Genomic DNA, 24,086 nt, shown 5'->3' on the forward strand with positions numbered 1-24,086 from the left:
TCTCCACACACACACACACACACACACACACACACAAAGAGTCTGACAGACATACAGCAAACAACTCACTGACCTCTGCTCTTTCCACTCAGCGTCCTCTATCACTGACCAGAATGAGCCAAGTTCTGACCGACACCACTAATACTCCAGTCTAAATGACAGTCTTCATGTTGCTACTGAGTTTAGGTTAGGGGGTTGAATTTGTTTACATTTCAAAGTATTTCCTGGAAAGATTGTTACAAGCTATTGTCAGATGTCACACATAGCTTTACAAACTTACAAGAAGTTGAGTGTCACTGTAGACAAGCAGTCAGTTCAAACAAAGTCTTATTTTGAATTTGACATCATATACTTCCTATTTTAGTTTCTGTCACACAGGAGAGATGACAGTTCAGTGATCCTGCTTTTCTTTTGCCTGGTCTGCTGCTCTGTGAATATTCCCTTCAAAGTCTGTGTACTGGCAAGTTAATGTAGACTAAAACACAGAACCATCATTGTAAGTGTCTGAGTGCAAAAAGAAGGAGCAAAAGTGGTATTTGTCACATACAATCACACTAAGTACATCCCAGAGAACCTTGTTCTCTGCACTTAACCAATCCCTGAGGAGCAGTGGGCAGCCTATGTATGGCTCTCCAGTTCTTGGCAAGGGCCTTGATCAAGTGCACTGACCATTTAAGCTAACATACATTTTCTGATGGTGGGGAAACCAGACCACCTGGCTAAAACCACCACAAGCACAGAGACAGCATACAAACATCATGCAAATGTTTCAGTGCTTTGCATTGTGGGTTTTTCCTTAAGCAAAGCCTACAGACTTGCGGAAAGTTTGCATAAAAAGTTTTGAAAATCCCTCTACACCTGTCAGTTTCATAGTGAGACAGCTCTGACGTCTTGTGAACTTATCAGGACACCATTCCAAAACAAATCCACTAGTCGCCTCACACTATCAAAGCACATCATAAGAAGAGACTTTTAAGGTCTATTTAAAATACGCTTTAATAACAATGAGATGTACCAAGGAAACTTTTGGGGATGTTCATAAGACTTTGGATTTGCCATTGTAATGTTCTACATCTTTGTAAGACAACCTGCCGTGCTCTTGTACTTCATCACTTCTTCCTTGATAAGTTCTCTTCACAGTGGCCACATCCTCTCCATGTAGATCTCTCTCAGCTCTGCATCATCAATAACTTCAAAGGCACAAAAACAGCTAAATTAGGTTCGCCACTTTCTTCAGTCATGACTAATGAGCTCTCCCTTCATTTGTGTATTAGTTCCCCTCTGCTGTGGCTGTACCCCAGGGAACGGACCACTGCTGTGCCTTCCCATGAACAGGTAAGCCCAAACACATGACGAGGCAACAGAATGGAAACAGAAATAATAGGTTTCTATCTGAGTTTTGTTTGAGCCGCACGCACAGTGTTGTATTAATCTGCAAGCAGACGCATCCATTTGCTGTTTTAATAGAATATTCAGTAACGGGCAATGATACTTACTATAGCAGTTCTAACATTACATAGAGACACACAGAACAGAGAGACAGACAGAAAAACGGAGTGAGTGAGAGTACTAAATGGAGGACAGGAAAACTGAAAGGCAATATCTTAGCTCCTTATAGTTATGAAAAGGTCTAGCTGATTGGCAGGATCATCTTCTGCAGCTTTTAGCAGCAGGGATGTGACTGATTTGGCCTATCATTAAATAGTGTGCACCCAGGAATCTAAAAATACAAAATTGTTGCAACGATGAGATCATGCACTTGGAGAGAAAGGGAGACACACTATGATTATAGGCTTTTGTCACAGGAAAGAAATGGTTATTTGTCAGCACCATGTCATGAGAAGCCACAACAGAAATCAACACTCTTGACAGGCCAGCGAGACCAAGCCTTAGCAGAGCTTACATCACCCTTTTCTCAAACAAATTGCATTATTATTGAATGAGTAAACTGCCATATGTCATCACTTAATTGCATTTTTCCATTAATGCAGATATGAAGTGGAATAAATCTCATACTAAAGTCATACTTGTTGATGAATTCAGGTAACGCATAGGAATCAAGCTGAATAAATTAACTTTCTATCAGGAACTTCATAAGTTACGCTCACGGGCCAGTCTGCTGAAACCTTATGTGTTAAGTATCTCTTCAGACCAGCTGTGAATTAAGATGTCCGTTCTGTAAATGTATGAGATAAAAAAAAAAAGCTTTTTTTATTTTTAAAAAAAGTATCATAGGGGTCGTTGTATCATCTGGCCATGCAGGACACGCATTCATATGTGATCTACCCAGACAGCCCAGTGCACATGAGTCAATTACAAGTAGGAGACCTCTGAACTGAGATAAAGTGCAATGTACACGAGTGGTTTATGTGACTCCAGAGCAACGCCTGGGCAAATGCTGAGATAAAGTGGTTTTTATGGCTCTGGGACATAATATCAGTTTGTTTGAAACACTGGGTTCACTGGGTTTCACATCCTCTGACATGACTTCTTCCACACAGCTCTGACATTGTTACATAACTCTTCTGAACCTCGCTCAAGCCGTACTGCTGTCTTCTCCTTGATGAAAGAAAGGAGATAAAGATACACTTCGTTTGTATGTGTTTGTGTTGTTCGAACAGCACGCCTCTCATCCAGTTAGGAATTCTTTTTCAGTGTTTCTTTGAAACGTCCATACACTAGTGTTTAAAAGGAGAATCCCATGCAGGGGCACGTCCAAAAGGTGGCAGTGTTGAGTTTTATAATGGTGCGCAGAGGCATGACAGATTTCTTCAATCCACCTTTCTGCACTCAACATCGTCCATATATTCCGCTTGTGTTTTGCATAGTTATTTGTGTTTTTAGATAGTAGAACTAGACTGACATTCAGGAGCTGAAGCGATTTTTGTAGGAGAGAAAAACAAAATGAAAAGCAACGTAAAACATAGTGCAAACATTCTAGAAGATTTTGTAAGACAGAAACATTGTAAAAGTGATTTATATTCATTAAAAAGTAAATAGCTTTTCTAACTATGTCTCCGTCTATCGTTTATTATGTTTGTTTCTTTTGTCTGAATGCTCTGTATCACGTCAGTGAATTTACAGCGTACACGTTTCGTGGCGCTCCGCTAAACTCCAAATAAATTCAACTCGGATAAATTGTTGCTCCGTGTAAAGAAAAAGAAAAAGAGACTTAAATTATGGTCACAGCGTCAGTGTCCCAGCTGACAGTCAGCTGATGGCCTTTGACAGTTGCGAAAAGTTTTGTTTCCTGAGGCTACTAATATGTTAATTAGCTGTCGGAGTGTGCGACCCTATTGGCTCTTCGTCCGAGTCAATTTTACATATCCATCCTGACGTCAGGGCAGCTACAGTGCTCTTAAACTCATCTGCTGTGTGATCCCTCGAAAAAATCGGCCCACCAGTCAGCGGCTTGAAACGTGCGAGGCTGTATTCACTCCCTCACTTTCGGCTTTTCTCCCTCTCCGCTTGCGCAATGTATTCATGAGGAAACCGTAAAGTGTTAAATGTTTGAAATACAAAACCGCCGAATTTCACATGCTGAAAAAGGACTCCGCTACTCGTGTGCGCGGCACTGGTGTGTCTGTGCAATAGACTCTGCAAAGAAAAAATACTCTTACACGCCTGCAAGTCCGTGGCTGCAAGGACGCTGAAAACCTCATTTTTCAGTTTCAAGATAAACCTTTAAAAATCAAACTGGCTCACGTTCTTCCCAACCAACCCAGTTTGACAGCTGCGCTTCACCCCGTTTGGAGGACTGTCAGCAGCAAGAGGATGGCATCAGAGCTGGCAATGAGCAACTCCGACCTGCCCACCAGTCCCCTGGCCATGGAATATGTTAATGACTTCGATCTGATGAAGTTTGAAGTGAAAAAGGAGCCGGTTGAGCCCGATCGCAACATCAGCCAGTGCAGTCGCCTTATCGCCGGGGGATCCTTGTCTTCCACCCCGATGAGCACGCCGTGCAGCTCGGTGCCCCCTTCCCCAAGCTTCTCGGCACCCAGTCCGGGCTCGGGCAGCGAGCAGAAGACACACATAGAGGATTTCTACTGGATGTCCAGTTATCAACAGCAGTTGAATCCAGAGGCGCTGGGCTTCAGCCCCGAAGACGCGGTCGAGGCGCTGATCAACAGCAGTCACCAGCTCCAGTCGTTTGATGGCTACGCCCGGGGCCAGCAGTTTGCTGGCGCAGCCGGAGCAGGAGGCACCATGGCCGGGGAGGAGATGGGGTCGGCCGCGGCGGTGGTGTCGGCAGTCATCGCTGCGGCAGCCGCTCAGACGGGAGGGCAGCATCACCACCACCACCATCACCACCACAGCAGCAACCACCACCAGGCACCTGGCGTCCAGTCCAACGGTACTTCTGGGACAGTTCACCCACACATGCGCTTGGAGGAGCGGTTTTCAGACGAGCAGCTGGTCACCATGTCAGTGCGGGAGCTCAACCGGCAGCTACGGGGGGTCAGCAAGGAAGAAGTGATCCGATTGAAACAGAAAAGGAGGACCCTAAAGAACAGAGGCTACGCTCAGTCCTGTCGGTACAAGCGGGTCCAGCAGCGGCACGTCCTGGAGGGAGAGAAGACGCAACTCATGCAGCAGGTCGATCACCTAAAGCAGGAGATCTCCAGGCTGGTCCGGGAGAGGGACGCGTACAAAGAAAAGTATGAGAAGCTCATCAGCAACGGCTTCAGAGAAAATGGATCCAGCAGCGACAACAACCCTTCATCTCCGGAGTTTTTCATGTGAGTCTCGACATTATCGTGAAAAAAAAAGAATATCAGATGAGTTACTCACCCCCGCTTACAAAGGTTTTCATTATGAAACTTTTTTTTTTCATTTGGGGCAAATGCCTATAGACCAAGAACTAATTTGTCAACTTCTTGAATTTTTATTTTATTTTATTTTATACTTTTTTTTTTATTTTCTGAAAACAAGTTTGTTCGAGTCAGTTCTGTGACTGTTTTTAGATTTGGAGGGCTTTGTCATCCGTGTTTTTTAATTTTGGAGAGGCATACTCAGAAAACTTTCATCTACTTTTTCCTTTCATACTCAGTATATTTTAGCCGATTTGTCGAGTTTTTTTTTCATCGTTGTTCATTAGATTTGCAGTGTTTGAGTAAAATATGATTTTTGAAAGTTGATCCAACTTTATGCTGCAGCGTGCATGCAAGCACAAAGTAGGCCTATACTTTTCTGAAGTTCAACTTGCCTTTTCTCACCTTTAATTTAGTGAACAGATTCCTGTCACGCCCGCATTCATCGACAATATGTTTTTGGTCTTTTTTTTTTTTTGTTTATGTTTGTTTGTTTGTTTTTGTCTGCCAAACTTGGAGGATTGCGAGCCTGCCGTCATCTCATGCGTTTGCTTGTTGTTGCGCTGAGCAACAAAAGACTGTATTCATTACAAACTATTCATTGTTTTTAAAGAGATGTGTTATTGAACTGCCCTGCATGCTGGACATGTATGGTTTTCGTTTTTGTTTTTTTGTTTTTTCTTCATATGCTTGAAGATGTCCTTTTTATCGGATGACTCCAGCATGGCATTCATACTTCATTTCCCTCACTTTTTTGGGACAGCAACAAAAAAGTGACAAGACTGCCCACCCCTTGTAATCTATACAAGTGCATTTCAGCTGTGTTGAAGTGCACCACCATCGGCTGTCATTAGGCTGCAGTGAATGCGCTATGCATTCCTGATGGAAGTTGATCGCCGGGGATCCTGGTGCGAGGGGCGGGGGGGGAGGAGGAGGAGGAGGAGGGTGGACAGAAAAGACTGTTAAGGAAACCAAAAGTCCCTTCCCTAGAAGTCTAGTCTCTCGCTTAAAGCCTATATTGTTATTTAAAAAAGTTTCCATTCTGCATTTGACAACCTCTGAATAATTTTTAAAGCGTAATTTAAGTACAAAGTTTTATAATGCAAGTTGCAACAGATAACGTGCTACAGGTTGAAACATATAGATTAATATCATTATTAATAGGGAGACTGCTGCACAAAAGTATTTTTTAACGTTGGTTTAGAGCAACTGGCTCGGGTCCAGTTTCTGCAACGAGCAGTATTGTGCAGTGCATAAACAGCGCTTTTGCAGCATGTGCTTCATACAGAAGTGTGAGAGCTCTGTTGGTCTCCGCCACATATTTCATTATTGTATTTCAGTAGAAAATAAAGTATTGTTGGAGAAGATCACCCCAAGTAAACCGTCACGTTCTTGGAAATGTGTGACTTCGATGAACTGATGCATTTTGGACTCAAATGCACTAAGAAAATTCTCCCCTGTAATCATGTGGAAGTTAAAGGAAAAGTTGGTATTCTTCACTTCACACGAAGATAAGTTTGACTTTCTGTTACGACCTAATCGTAATATTTTCAGACTTTATTATTACTTCAGGAGAGACTGTTGGTTTGTCTTAAACGAACTCAATATTTGCAAAGCAATAACAATTATTATAATCAATAATGTCTGGACATTGTTAGATCGTCAGGGATTGACACCCTGCATGTACATAATGAGGGAGTATCATTCGCCAATAAATCTTGAAAAAATGTTAATTAATCTTTCATCTTATATATATAGTATATATATATTTTGCTGTGCAAAATTATTTCATTCACTAACCATATGTGATGTTCATATGTGCTCGTTTTTTTTCATTTCATACAATTAAATGATATGCAATAAATGTATGTAATTGTCTTCAATGAGTTTCTCACTTTTCTTTTGACTTGTCCTGAGAGTTTTTTGCTTTTGTGATTGAAACATAATGAAAGCAGAATCAAAACGATGATGGTGATGGAGATTAATTGCACTACATTTTAACACTGTCCTGCTGTTGTCGCCCTGCTTGGTGTGTTCTCTTTCAAAACCACTTAAATAACGGACCACCCTGAACGGATCACAAATTTACCCACACCGCTAAAAAAAAAAAGAAAAAAAGGGGAACAATTCTGGTTTAGTCGTCTTTTTTTTCCATTTTGATGATTGACAGCGGCAGTTAAGATGTGAACAATCAGGTCCGGTGTTACAGATGAGTTGATGAGACCACCAATATTAAGACACGCTGCTGTCCACGTGTAAATGTACTTTTGCTTACACGGGCTATCCTCTTGTACAGGGTTCATATTTTTCCTAGCAAAAAAAAAATAATAATAATAAATTACCAAACAAACTGTGAATGAAAATCCTTTTCACAATAAGGTCCTGTAATGATCCCCAAAAAGTAGACAAAATCTTAACTGTTACTAATTTAATTTCATTATTTCAACTCCATTTCCAATATGCATCACCTGCAATCAAATTCTTTTGAGCGATGAAATATCATCTTTGAACATCCTATTCACATTCATGAATTACATCTTTTGTGACTACGATGTAAAGCACTATGATTCATATAGTTTAATTACATCCTGTTAATTGTAAAATGTGACCTGTAACTAGTGTATGTGTGTGTTTCTCTCTCTCTCGCTCTGTGTGTGTGTGTGCACGTCTGCGAACTCAAATAGGTTCGAATGTGAATGGCTGTGTGTCTGTTTCTTTGAATGACAATGCATACAGATGACATCCCTGTGGCTGTGCATGCACCATCCATTTGCCCCTTTTCATATTTCATGTTTCCTGATCTGTGTCTGTGCAGTATGTCCGCTGTGTGTGTTTTTCGGACACTGTGTGCTCACTGTCATCAGTCTGTCTCCCTTTTCCCAATTTCATCCTGCTTTATCCTGTTTGTCAGAGGGCCTGGATGTCAGCCTGGAGCAGACAGGCTCTCAGGGTGGGGGGGTGCACTGAGGGCACAGTCACGTCAGGCATGTGAGGGGATGCTGGAGAAGGTGCCATAAGTCAGCCACTGCGGTGGGCAGAAGAGGCTCAGCGCTACCCAATACTGCATTTCAGTTGGTGCTCAAACGTCTCATTTGGACCTCGTTCAACATCACTCCTGCACTGCACTCGTGTGCTAACTGAAAAGGCCACTTTTCTGAAACACAAGAGGAAAAGTTCTTTTGTAACTTCTGGGACAAGGAATAGCCTTGTGGGCATCTTGTTTCACTGTTCCAGAACAATTTGTTTGTTGAAACAGGAAGACCAATGTGCCAAAATACACTTTGAAGAAACACTAAGGTTTCTGAGGACAGATTCATTCTGGATTTGTCAGCTTTTTGCAACTTAGCCACAGCTCGGAGCACAAAGAGCACCTTTCACCACATCTTCGGTGTGTTAACAAAGCACTGAGTGATCAACTGTTATTCTAGTCTATAAGCGGCGGTCTCCGCAGATATAAATTTCATACTTGTTAAATTTACAAAAAAAGCCATCTTCTGCACCATCTGCCAGCGATGATCTGCTACACAGATCATAAAAAAAAGCCAGTTTTAACCCAACACTTGTGTCCCACTCTGTTGTGCGTGATTTCCTCTAAGGTGCTTGCTGCTGCTGTGGTGGCTGATTTGCCCAGAGTGAGGGGAGAGACTGAGACAATAGTCGGGCTTGGGCTGAATTAAATGATTTTGCTGATGATTAATAGTGGTGTGGGCCACTGGCTCCTGCGATGTAGAGATGATAAATCGTGAGTGCAGCTCTGTGCAGCTGTGCCAGTGTTGGGTCTTAGCATGCGCACACCATGCAATTTACAGCCAAGCCGCTCTCCTTCTTCCTCAATTTATCTAATTACATCTATTTGATGTAGGCAGTAGCTATATTTTGATATTTCCTATTAACCACAGCAATGTATTGAATGACTTCGGGGAGGATAATTGTTTGCTTGGCCCCCTTTAAAGAACATGTTTCTGTTCTTGCCATTTCGAACAGAAAATATTTTTTTTCTTTATTTAGGCGGCTTTGCTTCTAAAAAGGCTGTGTATTTGTTTGTTGGGTTTTTTGATGTGTTTAGTGTGGCATGTAAAAAATTAAACTTTGGTTTTTGTTTAAGGCTTCCCCGTTAGACTTTTAAGCTTGTTTATTTTGATTGTTTCCCTATTGGGAAAGATCAGTTAGACCTCTAATGTCCATGCACTAGAAATGAAAACAAAAGCACCAGCTTACACACAGCAGCACAAACACAAATACACAGAGACACAAATAATAGGCCTGCATAGATTTGCCCCAGCCTTTTGTTTCACAGCATGACGCGCCCTTGTGTTCCTCTGTACTCTGACATTTATATGATTCAAATACTTCATTTTCAAAGCTAAATGACAGTTGCGTGGAGACATATCTGATTTGAAAAACATGTATTCTGTTATATCTGTGGCACCAGCGTGCAAGGCTTATGTAAGAGATAAATCGATCAATTTTCAGTGATTCACTCACATGGAATGTTGGTGTCGTGCGTTCTGACAGCAAGAATAAGGTGTAGCAATGCCAGCTGACGGACCCAAAACATAAGAGCTTGGTGGGGGTCTAAGTTCTTCCACACTTTACTGTCAAAAGGACTGGACAGGAACTGTTGTGTTTGTATGTGATTCTGCATCTTGTAGCTCATACAGGCCTGCGCGTGAGGTCGACTAGTGCCTGAATGTACAGACAATACGTGTGCTTGGATTTGTAAATGTGTGAGTGTGCATGCGTGCGTGCGTTTGTGCGCATGTCTTTCTTGTCGACTTTTGGAGAAGAGGATGAGTGGAGGTCAAAAGTTACAGCGCACAAGGCTGCTTTCAAAGTCATTAGAGTAATCCCTGCCCTGGAGAGCTCATGCTCATTTCCTCTGCCCAGAACCCACTGAATAAGATGTACATGCACATCCGATGGTACGGTACATAGTGAATTCAAAACAACTCACTGTCTTTTTTTTTTTCTTTCTTTTTACTCATTTCCTGTATTTCACCACTGTCTTAGAGAGTTACAATCTCACGGCATACGTTTTTGTTACCTAAGTACATTTCTGAGAATTTGAGAACTCTCTCTACTTTAACTGACAAACAGGTTTTAGTACAAGTGTATTCGTGATTTTTGTGTGTGTTAAAGCTATATTTTTAGGAAAAATGTTTAAGGGACTCGTATATGGTCGGTATAAATGCAGAAAAGGTTTTTGTATGTACTTTGATGAAATATGCAGCACAAATGTTAGCAAAAAATGCGTAGCACAGAGCAGGCAAAGCTCTTGGCTGAAGTCTAGTAGATTTAGTTTCATGCTGCCAAACATTTTTCTTTTTCACCTCATACGAACATAAAACGTCTCTGAGTCACCATCAACTGGAAATTAGAATGCTAAAAAAAAAGGTGGTTTAACTAATCATAGTAGTTTAATTGTCCACTAGCGTTCAGATATTCATGTACAGCATTTTATTTCATTCTTACACTCACTTCAGTAAAATATCCATTGAGTCAGACTGGGTTTAAGTGTGAAATTTAAACTTTTATATATATATATACACACACACACACACACAACGTAAAAGATTTGTTTATCCTTCACAAAATAATACAAAAGCAAAATAAATGAAAAATTAGGGAGGGGGGGGGGATGCTTGCTCATTGTCCTACTTATAAATGAGCTGGCAAACATGTTGCGAGGCAATCATGACCTCTTAACCAAAAAAAAAAATATAATGAAATCATAAAGCAATTGAATTTAAGTGTGCACATTTCATAAAATTTGGTTTTTGTAAGATTGCTTTTCAGACTGACATATTGCAAATCATAATTGATGGGGGTTCTCTGAAATGGCACCATAGGATAAACTAGAGGCAGTAGGCAGTAACGGAAGTCAGGTGTCTCAGCACAACCAGGTGGCAGCCACATCTGTGAATGGTCTGTCCACATGCATGTGCAGAGGCAAAAGAAAGCCCATTTCCTCTTTGCAGTGTATATGAGAGCTACAGTAGAGACACATTCAGTCCTTTAGAATTTAGCAGACATCAGGGATCAGTTAAGATCCTTATTTTATCAGAGTATGCTCTGCTCTTTCTATACATTTCTTTCTTTCTTTGTGGCAGAAAGTCACAGCGTGCTTCAAATAGACTTTAAGCGGATACGTGCGGTGTCATTAGAGAGTTGTCCTTGAAATACTGGCTGCAGGTTATGTTGGTAATGAGGTGGTCGGGACCTGCAGGGGTAATTTTATATGTCTGTAAATGGACCCAAACTAAGAGCCTGTGACTTAAATAAATGCAACACCATTTCTCAGCAGTCCCATTGCACAAAAGGTGACAGAATTAAAAAAAAAAAAAAGAAAGAAAGAAAGAAAAGTAAATGGGATTATATTTTACATATAAATTAAAAACAAAACAAAACAAAACAGATATATGACCAATATCACAGATTCAGTCCATAAATGCAAGGGTTTATTGGCGTTTTTAGTTAATTAAAACAAGCCCTTTTTATGAAATGTAGAGCTGCAGCAGAGCATAAGAAATATACCATAAGAAATAAACTCAATGAGAATTCAGTCATTTACAGTGAAGAAAAATGATCAGCATTCAGCAACTGGAGACTTTTTTTTATGTTCTCTCTTCAGCATCTACGACGCACTTAACTGTATAACCGCGCAGTAGTTAATGACAGTAATGTAACTTTGATTCATCTCTTTAGTATTTGTTAGTGCAGAGGCCTTTTTGTCCCTTTTCAACAGATGTTCTTCCCTTTTCTGCACTGTTAACATAGTTTTTTTTTTTGTTTTTTTAAAAATGACTTCAAAACCTAGCTCTATGTCACTCTAATGAAAGTTTAAACCTGTGTGATTTAGATGCAAAGACTATTTTTTTTCTGTTGAGTCACACATATCGTCATGCTGCATCACTGCTGTTATCCGGCGGGTTCTATATACTCTGGAAGACTGAGTTATGTGGCATTTATTTGAAAACCAAATGATTTAAAATTTCCTTTGCTGCTGCGTATGGGCAAAGAGTTTCCACAACTGTCATTTTTCCACAGCGTTTTAAAGCGACCCTGCTTGGCATGAGCGCACAGGGAGCTAAGAGCTAAGCTTTTCACTCCTGTGGCAACATTTATAGGGAATATGAACAACTCTTTCTGGACCAGGCTGGAGCAACATTCTTACTTGTGTGTGTGTTTTGAGGGAGGCGCTTATGAAAAATGTCTGTCATTAGGTAGTAGGGAAGGCAGTCATTACCATCATGCGCTGTTTTATTTGTCTGCACGAAGAAACTCTTCTGTTTTAAAACAATTAATTATGTAATTTAATGAAACCAGCAGGAGTAAAGGCCTTGGTATAAAGCTATTTCGCCTTTTCTGTGTGGAGGCACACGTTATGCTTAGATATTTTAGTTTTGTCTCTTGTGGTTACAGTGTTTTGATGCATGAGTTCTGCCTGTAGAATCTATTTGCATGCAAATTTTTTACATTTCCCTCCGCATCAAACGCTTACTATGATACATGTACTGTGTTTCACCAGACAGACAAGGTGAGAGTGAATATCGCCCAGAATGGATCTACTTGTTTCTTTGTGATTGTTTGTGCGTGTCTGCGTGTGTGTTTGAGAGGGTGGCAGAGAGTGACACACACACACACACACACACACATAGCAAGAACGAGAAGAAGACAGCGTGTGTATTTGCCTCGAAATTCATTTATCTATCCTTACATTTTTCATCCAATCTTATCTTCTCTTTTAGGTCATCGAGAAAATTCCTGCATCTGTGATTTCAAGCCCCATTCCTCCTTGCCCATGGCTCTCTGAGGTAAATCATTTCCTACTTGATCTTTCGCCACATCCTTTTTTTTCTTCCCTTTGTCATTTCAGCATCACAGCAGTGAGTGAAGTCGGATTTGCGAAAGAAGTCCATAAAATACTGGTACTTTAAAAGACATTATCACCACTGTAAAAATAATATCAAACAGAATTATTCCTGGTCATGTTGTGTCTATTTTCCTATTATATCCCTACATGATGAAATTCATATTAATTATTCATTAATATTAAACTCTCATATTAAATAAGAGTGGGTATAGTCACCACATGTACTGAGTGTTTTATAGCATACTGCAGGTGTCTGTAAAGCTTCCATAATGGAGATATAATGCAGCATAATTTTTCAATTCCCATTCATATGTTAAAGAGCACACGCCTTCTTTATGTTGACTATATCTCGCAACATCGCATCTTTCCCTATCTCCCCAATGCCATAACTCTGCAGAGAACTGTACAAATCTTGAGAAAAAAATCTTTCATGAAAAAGAAAACACACACACACACACACAATGGAAAAAATTATGTTTTCAGTCATCCTGGATCAAGAGCACAACCAGCAGATTATAGCCACACATTCAAATGTAAATCACATGAGTTTGTGTGAAAAAGGTAGAAAGAAAAAGGAAGGGAGTCTCGGACAGCAGGAGAGAGGCAGAGTGAAGAATAAGCTTCTAGTCTTGAAATCAATTCACAGAGACAGAGAGGAACCTGGGCAAACGTATAGTGCAAACCCAGATGTTCCTGTTATAGTTCCATAGCAACCCTGCGTGATGTGCTCGTGACACATCAGGATGAGAGAAGGTTTCAGCTTGCATTCATGATTTCCCACCTTGGCGAAGTGGAACGTATGCATGTGCGTGTGTCTGTGTTTGTGTGTACATGCGTTTTTATCCAGCGTTATTTACTTGATTGTGTCTAAGTGGGGCATGGGATCACTCGCTGGCCTTTCTCCAGCTTCACTTAACTTCAGGAGGGGAAGCAGGACAAAAGCCATCAAGGAAGACAAGGACAAATCATCTTTAGATGAAGTGTTTTAAGTGCTCTGATTCTCCTCCCACGTCATCACTGTGAATTAGGTGCCCTCTGCTCACTGCTGAGGGGTGTGGAATATAAACAACGCCAAGGGAACGGATGTTAAACGAATGAAAGTGGAAAACCATGAGGGGTGTCTATCTTAGTCAACCTCATAAATCTCAGTTCTCTTGCCATGCTGCTGTGCTATACTCATGTTGCACGCTGTCAACCTGCCAGCCAAGCTAAGAGGGGCCGTGTGCAGTGTGGTCTGGTCGATCCGGTTCTTAGTGGTTTCAACTGTGGCACACATTGCAGGCAGAGCCATGTCTTTGTTTTATGCAAATCCATGTATATGAGGAGGGGGTGATGAGCAGTCTGGCCACGTAGCTCCAGGAGGACAGGCTGAGTGATGGAGAAGGAGAGCCAGGTCTCAGTGTCCTTGCCTGGGGAAAGAATGTCCTGACTCTGACCAGGACTGCCTAGACACCACCAGGACACTGTGTCACTGCGCCTCTACCCAACCAATGCAAGAGAAAGATATTTTTCCAGGTGTAAATGTATTTACTCTATGAAGCTGTGAAGTTGGTGAGGAGATTAAGAGAGGTTAACGATGGGTTGAGACTGCCAGTGTGTCTCACCCACGACTGGTGTGTGTTTGGAAGGCAGGCACACCTCAGGGTTTCGCCATGCAAAGAGACACTGTAGTTCAGAGCCCAGCAGGGAGTTAGAGGACCCAGAATATGCTGACAAAGATGAAACACCAGGTGTGTGTATATGTACTGTAAACGTGTGAAAGGGGCTGTGAGAAAGAGAGCTGAGTGTAAATATAGATTGGGGAAGCAGGCTTGTGTGTGTTTGCACGTGTGTGCGTTATCACATAAGCATACTGTAACAGGTAGGCAAGGCCACCAATCATGTGGCTGCTGTATGGCAGGGTGGTTTGGCTGAAACCTGCTGAAACAGTGTCAGCCACACACCACATCTAGTCACAACAATCCATTTGCCATTTGCTTCCTTATATCAGGGTAGTTTATCTGCAAAGTAAACGACATCAGGTGAGTGTTTTCTAAGTACTTTTGTACCACCATCCTCTCTTACTCAACCCTTTCCAGAGCTGAGTGCTAACGGTACCGGTTAGTTGGAGGCTCTCCTGTCACAGAGAGCTCTATTTCTGGGTGCCAGGATGTTTGGTCTCAGTCGTTGAGGGCAGATGAAATCGATCTAGATTGACCTGTCATGTGGAGGAGAAAATGAATGAGATAGAGGAGGGGTGCAAAAGGCATAGAGAGAAGAGGGGGGCAGCTCAGATGTACAAAAACAACCTCCTGCTCCATATGGGTCAAAAGTTGAGGGATGATTTATTCAAAATGGGGTGTTATCCTCCTCCTCCTTCTCCTCCTCTCTGCTCCACCTGCCTCTCGGAAAGGAGTGAGAAACTGGAGACTGCTTAGGAGGAGCTGACTATATTTAGTCTTGGTGACCAAAGATACTGTGGTGTAACTTTAAGTTAAAAATACAGATATCCATGTACAGTGAGATGGGCACAGTTTGCGTCACTACAAGACACCAAGCCCAAGTTTGTCTGCGTGAGCCAACTGAGTCTGAGGGAAGAGTGCAAAGCAGGTTGTAGCTTTCTCTGGGTACTTAGTTATCCTGTGTTTAACCTGCACTAGTACTACAAAGGATACAGTTCAAATGTGTAAGTATAAACAAGAAACCAAAATCTTGCCCGGATTGTGAGAATGATGCTTTCCTAGCAAAGAAAGAAAGAAAGGGAAAGATTTATGGCTGCATTTGTCTGTGAAGTGGTACTAGATTTAGCCCAGTATGTTTGGGCAGAGCTCCACTTTGCTAATTATTTTCCTGTGGCAGAGTTCTCAGCATGGCGCTCCTCTCTCGCTCTGAGAAGAGAGGCTCAGCAGTAAGTGCTTAGTCAGCCCTACTCTGGGGTGTGAGATACTGTTGGGTCTCTGGTGGACTGTCGGGGGGGCGGAGCAGCATGGGACCGAGCCATCGCAAGGGCGACTGCTTGAAGGAGAGGGCAGGCCCATCATTACCCATCAGTGAAAGGAAGGGGAGTAAACTACCACTGTTGGGGATGAGTGCTCTGTATCATATCTGCCTCAGTCCTCATCAACATGAGGGAAAATTTGTTGGAGATGGTAGCTTTCTGACTCTCGGTGGAGACCAGATACTGCTCGCAGAAGCCAGTCGTTGTCGACATAGCTCATATAAAAGTCTGTTAAACTGCAGGAGCAATTTGCAAAGACATGGAAAAAATGCATAAACACATCGTTGTTCGAAACTGCCTTGATCTCTTTGCCAATCCCTCAGTCATTCAGTCCAGGAGAAACTGTCTGCCTTCTCTAATTCTCTCCTCCCTCTCTATTTATACTCCAATGTCAAACCTGTCTTTCTTCCTATGTCTGCATCTCTTTTTTAAAGTGACACACAGCTCCTCCTATCTGTCTGCCCTGCTATCCTCCAAATGACTCTCCTTCTCCTCCTAAATAAACTTTACTTCCTTCTCCTTCGCTTCTGTTCCCAACGTCACATTCCCTCCCTCCTCTCCTCCCACTTCCGCCCTCCCCCCATCACGCTGCACCTGCTTCCCTCCCGCTCTCTGCTCCCTCTCCAAACGTCACTTTTCCCCACCCCTCCGCTCCTCCACTCCTATTCTCCCCCTCGTTAGCTTGATGAATGGCTTCACTGCAGGGAAAGTGCTGATTTTCATCCCTCTGTCTGATTTCTGCTGGCTGTTATTAATTTCAAACACTCAGAGAAAAGCAAGTGAGTCAATAAATAAGGAAATGAACACACTTCATCCTGCCATACAGCAGCTCTCACAGTCATTCACCCAGGATGCGGGTCCTCTGTCGAGGCCAAGCCTGCATTTATCCTGATAGAGTTCAGCTTCACTCTTGAATCACAGCATCTTTCATAAATATTTTTTATTTTAAAGCAAGAATAAAAGTTGCGTGGTACCCTTGCATCATATCCATGATTCAGTGGTGTTTCTGGATGCCGCAAAGTGAATAGCTCTGAAGAGACCTGCAGTGTTTCATCTTTCATTCTTGTGCACCATTTAAGAAATGTACACAGAGAGTGACAATGGGAAGGGAGATGGAGAAGATGGGAGCTGGAAGAGAGGCAATGAGAAGCAGCAGCCTAACAGAGTTATTGCTGCACATTAACCGCTTGTTGTCCATGCAGTGTGGCTGGGGCTCTATGTGTAAGTGCCCATTACTTACATCCCAGGCTTAATGCATTGTGCTTTCCCGTTAACATCAAACACAAATAAGCCTCTGAGACAATACGATTCTCTGAGTTTCTTGCTGTCAGACAGGAACACCTGCACAAAAAGTTGCTATTCTCTATATTTTGTATTTAATTAAAATGGGTTAGGATATTAAATCAAAAACTGGATCACCATAATGCATGCACAGACACAGAAATCGAAGCCTAAGATATAATCACACTGTTTACAGAGTGTTGAGACAAACAGTCTGGTGGAGTATCCTATTAATACATGTCTGAGACACACACTCATGTCCTCAGTTGTGTGGGCTGTGCTCTGCAGCGACAAGGCTTATGTTTCCCTTGGCTCAGACAATTAAAACAATATTTGGTATCACACTAATAAACATACAGATTTTATTGGTGCCAACACTTCTTTAATTTGCTAAGTTAATTCCTGACAACTCACTACTATATTGATTTCACCTTCAAAGGGCTGTCCTACCGAGCCAGCGAACAGCACAAATATGCGTCTGTACAACGGGTAGAAATCAAACTCATAAACACATAATAAAAAAAGGCATTAAGAACTTAAGAGGAACTGTGTTCAATTTCATTTTCTAAACCTTTATTTCAGTATCTCAAGTTCTGTTTTGCAAAGTGTTGCCATGCTTTGACAACTTTGGGAGGTAATGAGAGGTGAAGCCTCCATCTACTGTGAGAGTAAATATTGCTAAAGATGATAAACAAATAAAAGCAAAGTTGTATACAGTTTTTTAAATTTTATTTATTTATTTTTTATTTTTTTGCTTTTCCAGATCTTGTGAAAGATTTTGTGATGATACAACTGATACAAAATGTGCACCACTGTACACATCCCATTGAATTTCTGTCATTCTTCATTCATTTAATTGTAAATAAATAAAATATTCTGAAAGCTGAATGTCAAGACATCCGAGGAGAGGAGAGGAGAGGAGAGGAGAGGAGAGGAGAGGAGAGAAGAGGAAAGGAGAGGAGAGGAGAAGAGAGGAGCGGTGAGGTGAGGAGAGAAGAGGAGAGGAGAGGAGAGGAGAGGAGAGGAGAGGTGAGGTGAGGTGAGGTGAGGAGAGGAGAGGAGAGGAGAGGAGAGGAGAGGAGAGGAGAGGAGAGAAGAGGAAAGGAGAGGAGAGGAGAGGAGAGGAGAGGAGAAGAGAGGAGAGGTGAGGTGAGGAGAGAAGAGGAGAGGAGAGGAGAGGAGAGGAGAGGAGAGGAGAGGAGAGAAGAGGAAAGGAGAGGAGAGAAGAGAGGAGCGGTGAGGTGAGGAGAGAAGAGGAGAGGAGAGGAGAGGAGAGGAGAGGAGAGGAGAGGAGAGGAGAGGAGAGGAGAGAAGAGGAAAGGAGAGGAGAGGAGAAGAGAGGAGCGGTGAGGTGAGGAGAGAAGAGGAGAGGAGAGGAGAGGAGAGGAGAGGTGAGGTGAGGTGAGGTGAGGAGAGGAGAGGAGAGGAGAGGAGAGGAGAGGAGAGGAGAGAAGAGGAAAGGAGAGGAGAGGAGAGGAGAGGAGAGGAGAAGAGAGGAGAGGTGAGGTGAGGAGAGAAGAGGAGAGGAGAGGAGAGGAGAGGAGAGGAGAGGAGAGGAGAGGAGAGAAGAGGAAAGGAGAGGAGAGAAGAGAGGAGCGGTGAGGTGAGGAGAGAAGAGGAGAGGAGAGGAGAGGAGAGGAGAGGAGAGGAGAGGAGAGGTGAGGTGAGGTGAGGTGAGGAGAGGAGAGGAGAGGAGAGGAGAGAAGAGGAAAGGAGAGGAGAGGAGAGGAGAGGAGAGGAGAAGAGAGGAGAGGTGAGGTGAGGTGAGGTGAGGAGAGGAGAGGAGGGGAGACGATCGGTGAGGTGAGGAGAGGAGAGGAGCCTGTATTAGTAGTAGCTGCAGGGGTAGTGGAGCCTGTATGTCTGCTTCATGGCTCTGTGAGCGCAGACATAACTATTGTGTTTACAAGGCTGAGTTGCTCTTACTGTTAAATTATTGGGGTGGGGGTGTGCTAAAGGAGGAGGAACAGAGGGAAGGGGTGGGGGAGTAAATATTTGTCCCTCTCTGTCATAGTTCTGGCTAACCAGGCTGAGGAATGCTCTTTGCTCATTGTATAATTACAGAGTTTGGGTAGTGTCACCCTTGGAGAGTACATGGCCTCAGAGACCTGACAGAGGAGGGCTTTCTGTACACACAGTGTAGTGAGTGGGCTGTGGAGAGCGAGGACCAGCTCCCTTCTGCATGTCACTGCTATACCGAAGAGGCACGTTCAGTTAATGGCCATGTGTCGTGAGCTTACTCTCTGTAGGGTAACATGGACACGGCAGGCCAGGCCAAGCTGTGAACTCAGTTGGTCACCTCGCTGTCTTCTGTTTGTTGGCTTGGAATAGTGTGTGACCCCTGGGAAAGAATGCTGTGGCAGAGACAAAAACGGAAATCAAGAGACACCCACAGCCCTACAGAAATTGTCTTCTTTCTCTCACACTCACGCAGCCTCCCTATCAGACATAAACATATTCACTGCTTTGTTTTTCTTCCTCCCTGTGACCTGGCCATTAAAGCAGAGCAACGAGTTCACAGCTGATAGTCTCTGGTTGCGAGGAGCGGAGAGCAGTGTAGGATGACATTATCGGAAGCGGCTGCATATAGATACAAAAAAGAAAAAAAAAAAAGACACAAACAGAAAGAGAATACTATGGCGCACTTCTCTCAGTATAAACTTCTGTCTGCTTGGATTACACTAATGACCCTGACAAACCATAATAAGACACATCTCTATGGACACTTGCCATGACCAAAGGAATGGCTCTGTGTTTATTCTCCAATTTGACATTCTACAGTCTGAGACTCTTGCTAGCAAAAACTAAAATGTCATTATTTTCCTCATGTCCTTAAACAGATAGGTCATGGTTGAGGGGAAAAAACAAAAAAAAAAAGACTCAAGTAAATGCATTCTCACTATACAACCCAATATGCCACAACTACCATTAGAGAGAGGGATGTGAGGGTTATGGAGAGGGACAAAGCATTCCCTCTATCCCTGCGGCTGAAGTGGAATAGTTGTGGTGACGGGTTGTGACAGCTGAGGGAGTGGGGGAACAAGAAGGGAGTATCACTCCAAAATCCCCAGGAAACAGAGAGGCGGGAAGAGCAATTTGGGATGAACCGCCCGCCGTCGGTGTCTGTTGTCTCTCACTTTTGGACATATGCACGAAATCGCATGAGAGTAAGTCTCTCTCTCACTGACACACACATACCCACACTCTGGGAAATAGATATTTATTGGAGCAATTCTTTTATTAACTCTAGTCACCACATTATCATAATGATTCAGCCAATAAGTATTAATACTTGTGTCCCTGGCCAGATCCCTGGGTCAAAATTAGACATACGTCAAGCACATATGCCGTACAAGAATTAGATAGACGCAGGACGAGCACATCGACTCTCATTTCCTTCGTCCGTCTCTTGATAGTATCCCTAATAGACCTCTCTCCCAGTGGCACACTGCTGTTGCAACATTCACCTACTATTGCTTTAATGAGATGTCTGTGCTGTACTGTGTGTGTGTGTGTGCGCCCGTATGAGTTTGTGTGCATGCGTCTGTGTGTGCCTGAGAAAGAAAGATGTTAGCGATCCTTGTGGCCCTGTTTATCTCCACCCTTGTGTTGGAGTAGAGGGAGGTCAGAGGCAGGGCTGCCTGTATCCATCTCCATTCCCACGGCTGCTGTCTCACAGGCACAGTGGTCACAGGAGGATGAAAAGACTATGGATTTATTTTCTCCTCCTCCCTACACTCGCCAGAGCAGGAAGATTAGACAGGAGATGAGCACAGCCTGGCCCATTCAAAGCAGCTTTAAGCCCAACACTGGAGGCATCTGACCTGTGCTCTCTGGTTCACGGAGCACAAGCGCACACATGACATGTATGCACACACACAGGAACACATACTCACAGAAATCAACTTAAGACGAAATTTCTTGGTTCAAAGCCTGGTCATACAGTGCCTGGGTGTTAAACACTGACCCTATGATCTTTGTATATTAGCATACACAGACAACACTGACTAAAATAAGCGTTCACACTCAGTTACCTGCAGCCCCAGATGGAGGGCTGACAGTTGCATGTGTATGAAAAGATATTTTGGGGAAAACTTGATCGATGCTGAGGTGAAGTGAGGTGAAGTGGGAAGGGGGGAGGAGGAGGAGGGAGCCATACGGGGCAGGATAGTCAGAGACAAAGAAATTGATGTAGGCAAGGAGAAAGAGAGAGATAAAATTCAGAGCTCTGCTGCTCTCACTCGCAATTAAAATAATTTTGGTATAATTTGAGAAAGCTGTCTTATCAGTTTCCAGATAAGTCTACTTCTCCTCAACCGGAATGCACGAGACCCTCATAACTGAAAACACAGCGGCACAGTGAACACTGATAGCTGCTACCATATGGACGCCTCCTCTCCATTCAGTTCCTCACATCGCAGCTCTTGTTTTTGCACAGACATTTGAAGTTTCACTTACTCACACACACACATAAAATCACACAAACAGGTTGGCCAACAGGCATCACCGACATTCTGAAAGGGCAGTAACCACATCTAAAATTGAGCACCTGAACAACTTTGAGCTTGTCTTCTTTCTTGCCGGTTTCCCTGATGTATTTTGGGAAATTATCATCTGTGTTTATTTTTTAAGTGTCTTCTCTCCCTCTGCATTTCTCACCTCACACAAGAAATGATCGTTAAACATTCGACTTCCTAATTGAAACTAGAGATGGAAATTTTGATTAAAAATAAACAAAGAGAAAGAGAGGGAGAAGTGAGGGACGGCACATAAGAGAAAGTGGGGGCGAGCAGCAAAGCAAAACTAGACCGGGAACCACAACTTAATGTTGTGCTGTCTATATATATATGGGGGTTACGTGCTGAACTATAAATAGCAGCAGATAAAACTCACAACACTCAGGTAGTGGGCATGCAAACACCACTGAAATTTCATTGGTTGGAGTTGAGAGATAGGTGAAGCATCTCGCAAATATTTAAAAATGTTTGATGTGGATGGGACTTGATCATGTCATGGGTGCACTGTGTGAGAACAGCGGGGGCAGATATTATCAAAACAGTAGCAAACAAGACACTGTCAAATGTACATCCTGAGTATTTGACTCAAGCCTGACATCACACCTGACTTGAGGATTGAAATGGCCGTCTGCCTTAACAAGGCAGGTCTCAGGGGTGTGGGGGATGGAGGGCAGATGCTAAGGATTCCAGCTTTATAGTGACGGTCTAACAGACAGAGTATCCCCCTTGAGATACAACACTTGAGACAATTGCTCAGTTCCTCATGTACAGGCTGCGGTGGAATTGTTGAGGTCAAACTGTTCACACTGTTCTTGGTAGTTGATCTAACGTGACAACTGACTACAGACTTTCTGCTGCTTTGCACAAACAACTGTGGCAGTGGCAGTTATGGGCAAGTGCATGTGTGTATTGGGTCATGGCACAATCTGTCAGGTAGCCTGGTTTCAGAGCTTCGGGTAGTGTGAATCAATGGGACTGTTTTTCACACGTGGCTCCAAACTGGCACCATCAGCATGTGTGGCTCTGTTAAAGAGATGAAACAAGCGTAAGACGAAAAAGAGAGAAAATCACACGGGGAAGTAGCACTTTCCGTGACAAAAAAATACACTTATATGATATTACATTTGATATGATCACAGACTTATGGAATAACCTGCTCCTGTTCACCGCAGTCTCAGAGTATCTATTGTGTGTGCACACGGAAAGCTTTATCGGGCATGCACAGACCAAGGCGGCAAGGTGGCAGCATATCTGCGTCATCTGGGAGGTTTGGTGGTTGTCACGGACACGCAGAGGGTGTTCCGGTGAACAGGAGGTGGGTACAGTGACATAAACAGGGCGCAATGCCCTTACCGTACACGATACTCTCACAACACCTACATATGGAAGGGTCAAGGGCACGCACACACTGACTCACACACACACACACTTTACTTTGATCCTTAAAACATTTCACAAATGGATATTAACAGTGTCTAACATTTTAAAATTATTTGTTTTCTCTTTCTCTGCCTGTCAGGTTGTGCGTTTTTCAAAGTGAATATGTCTTTTTCGCAGTCTGTGAGCAGATACAGTACAGCACAGAGTGCGTCTGGTTCCATACACTTGGCAGCATCCTGAGCACACACTGTGTGAATGCTGTAAATAGCCAGAGTGTGTCGTGCATCTCTGCTGTGTTTGGACCTATTTTAGAGCTGACACAGGAAACAGGGCCATTCTGACAGCCACCCTGCCAGCCGGTACTGCACACAGCAGCCCCGGAACCTTCTGTCATAGGCACATACATACACATTCATGTGTGCCCACACACACACACACACACACAAACAAACTCAGACATGCAGGCATACACATAGACAGACCAGATTTTTCCATGTTAACAACCTAGCAGTGCTTCATCCACCTCATAGACTTCCACGAATCATTTAATTTCCTTTTTAAGTCAACATGCCCTCGCTCATCTCTCTGTTCTATTCCAGTTTTCCACAAACTCAGACTGGAAAGACCTTTAACAAAAGCCCCCTGCTGTGTCACTTGGAGAGCCCCTGTCCTCCATATCTTGTCTTTAGTAGCGCACATTTCAAACCTTGCAGCACACTTCTGAGCCAACTAAAGAGAACCTAGCCGCTTTGCTGTGTTACATATCCCTGCATAATAAGCAAAATGATAACTCTGGCAGAGGGGAGCTCAATTACCCAAGACACAGGTTTCTGCTTTCAGCTACATGAGACAGCTGGAGACCTGATGCAGTATGCAGAGTTAATTTAGACTTAATTCATGTTTTTTTTTTTTCTCCCCCTACTCTGGTCGTTTCTGTACCATTCCGTATTGTTTTATTTTTTATATTTAAATTATTATTTCATTTGTCCACCGGGGTGATGTAATTTAATTCAATATCTTTGTCATTTATTCACTTGCTAAATATTTTATGGGACTCAGAGACACACTGAGTCCGACTGTGAGTTTATACCTACATAAAGCTGCATCTCAATGATGTGACAGTGCTTGCTCATTTAGAGACTGTTAGCATACACACATAAATGCTTCTTCAAAGGCTGTAGCAGAGGCCCACTCACCAGCCTCTCATATTTGGGGTGGGAGATAAATTCCGCAGGCTGCTCTTG

At 43.0% G+C, this 24,086-nt stretch overlaps 2 protein-coding genes across 2 annotated transcripts in view; one reads left to right on the forward strand and one right to left on the reverse strand.

Annotated features, from left to right (window-relative positions):
• Window positions 1-24,086, reverse strand: part of LOC124064477 — a 956,368-nt gene that overhangs the window by 127,591 nt on the left and 804,691 nt on the right. The gene's annotated exons all lie outside the window — the stretch shown is intronic.
• The window catches only part of mafa (v-maf avian musculoaponeurotic fibrosarcoma oncogene homolog a (paralog a)), a 71,279-nt gene continuing 50,558 nt past the window's right edge, over window positions 3,366-24,086 (forward strand). Inside the window, exons 1-2 of the mRNA XM_046385359.1 lie at window positions 3,366-4,742; window positions 12,563-12,628. Coding sequence (XP_046241315.1) covers window positions 3,775-4,742; window positions 12,563-12,590 — 996 coding nt within the window. The 5' untranslated portion in view covers window positions 3,366-3,774 and the 3' untranslated portion in view covers window positions 12,591-12,628. The remainder of the gene's footprint in view (window positions 4,743-12,562; window positions 12,629-24,086) is intronic.

The sequence above is a fragment of the Scatophagus argus genome, chromosome 1 (assembly GCF_020382885.2).
Source record: "Scatophagus argus isolate fScaArg1 chromosome 1, fScaArg1.pri, whole genome shotgun sequence".
Lineage (NCBI taxonomy): Eukaryota > Metazoa > Chordata > Actinopteri > Scatophagidae > Scatophagus > Scatophagus argus.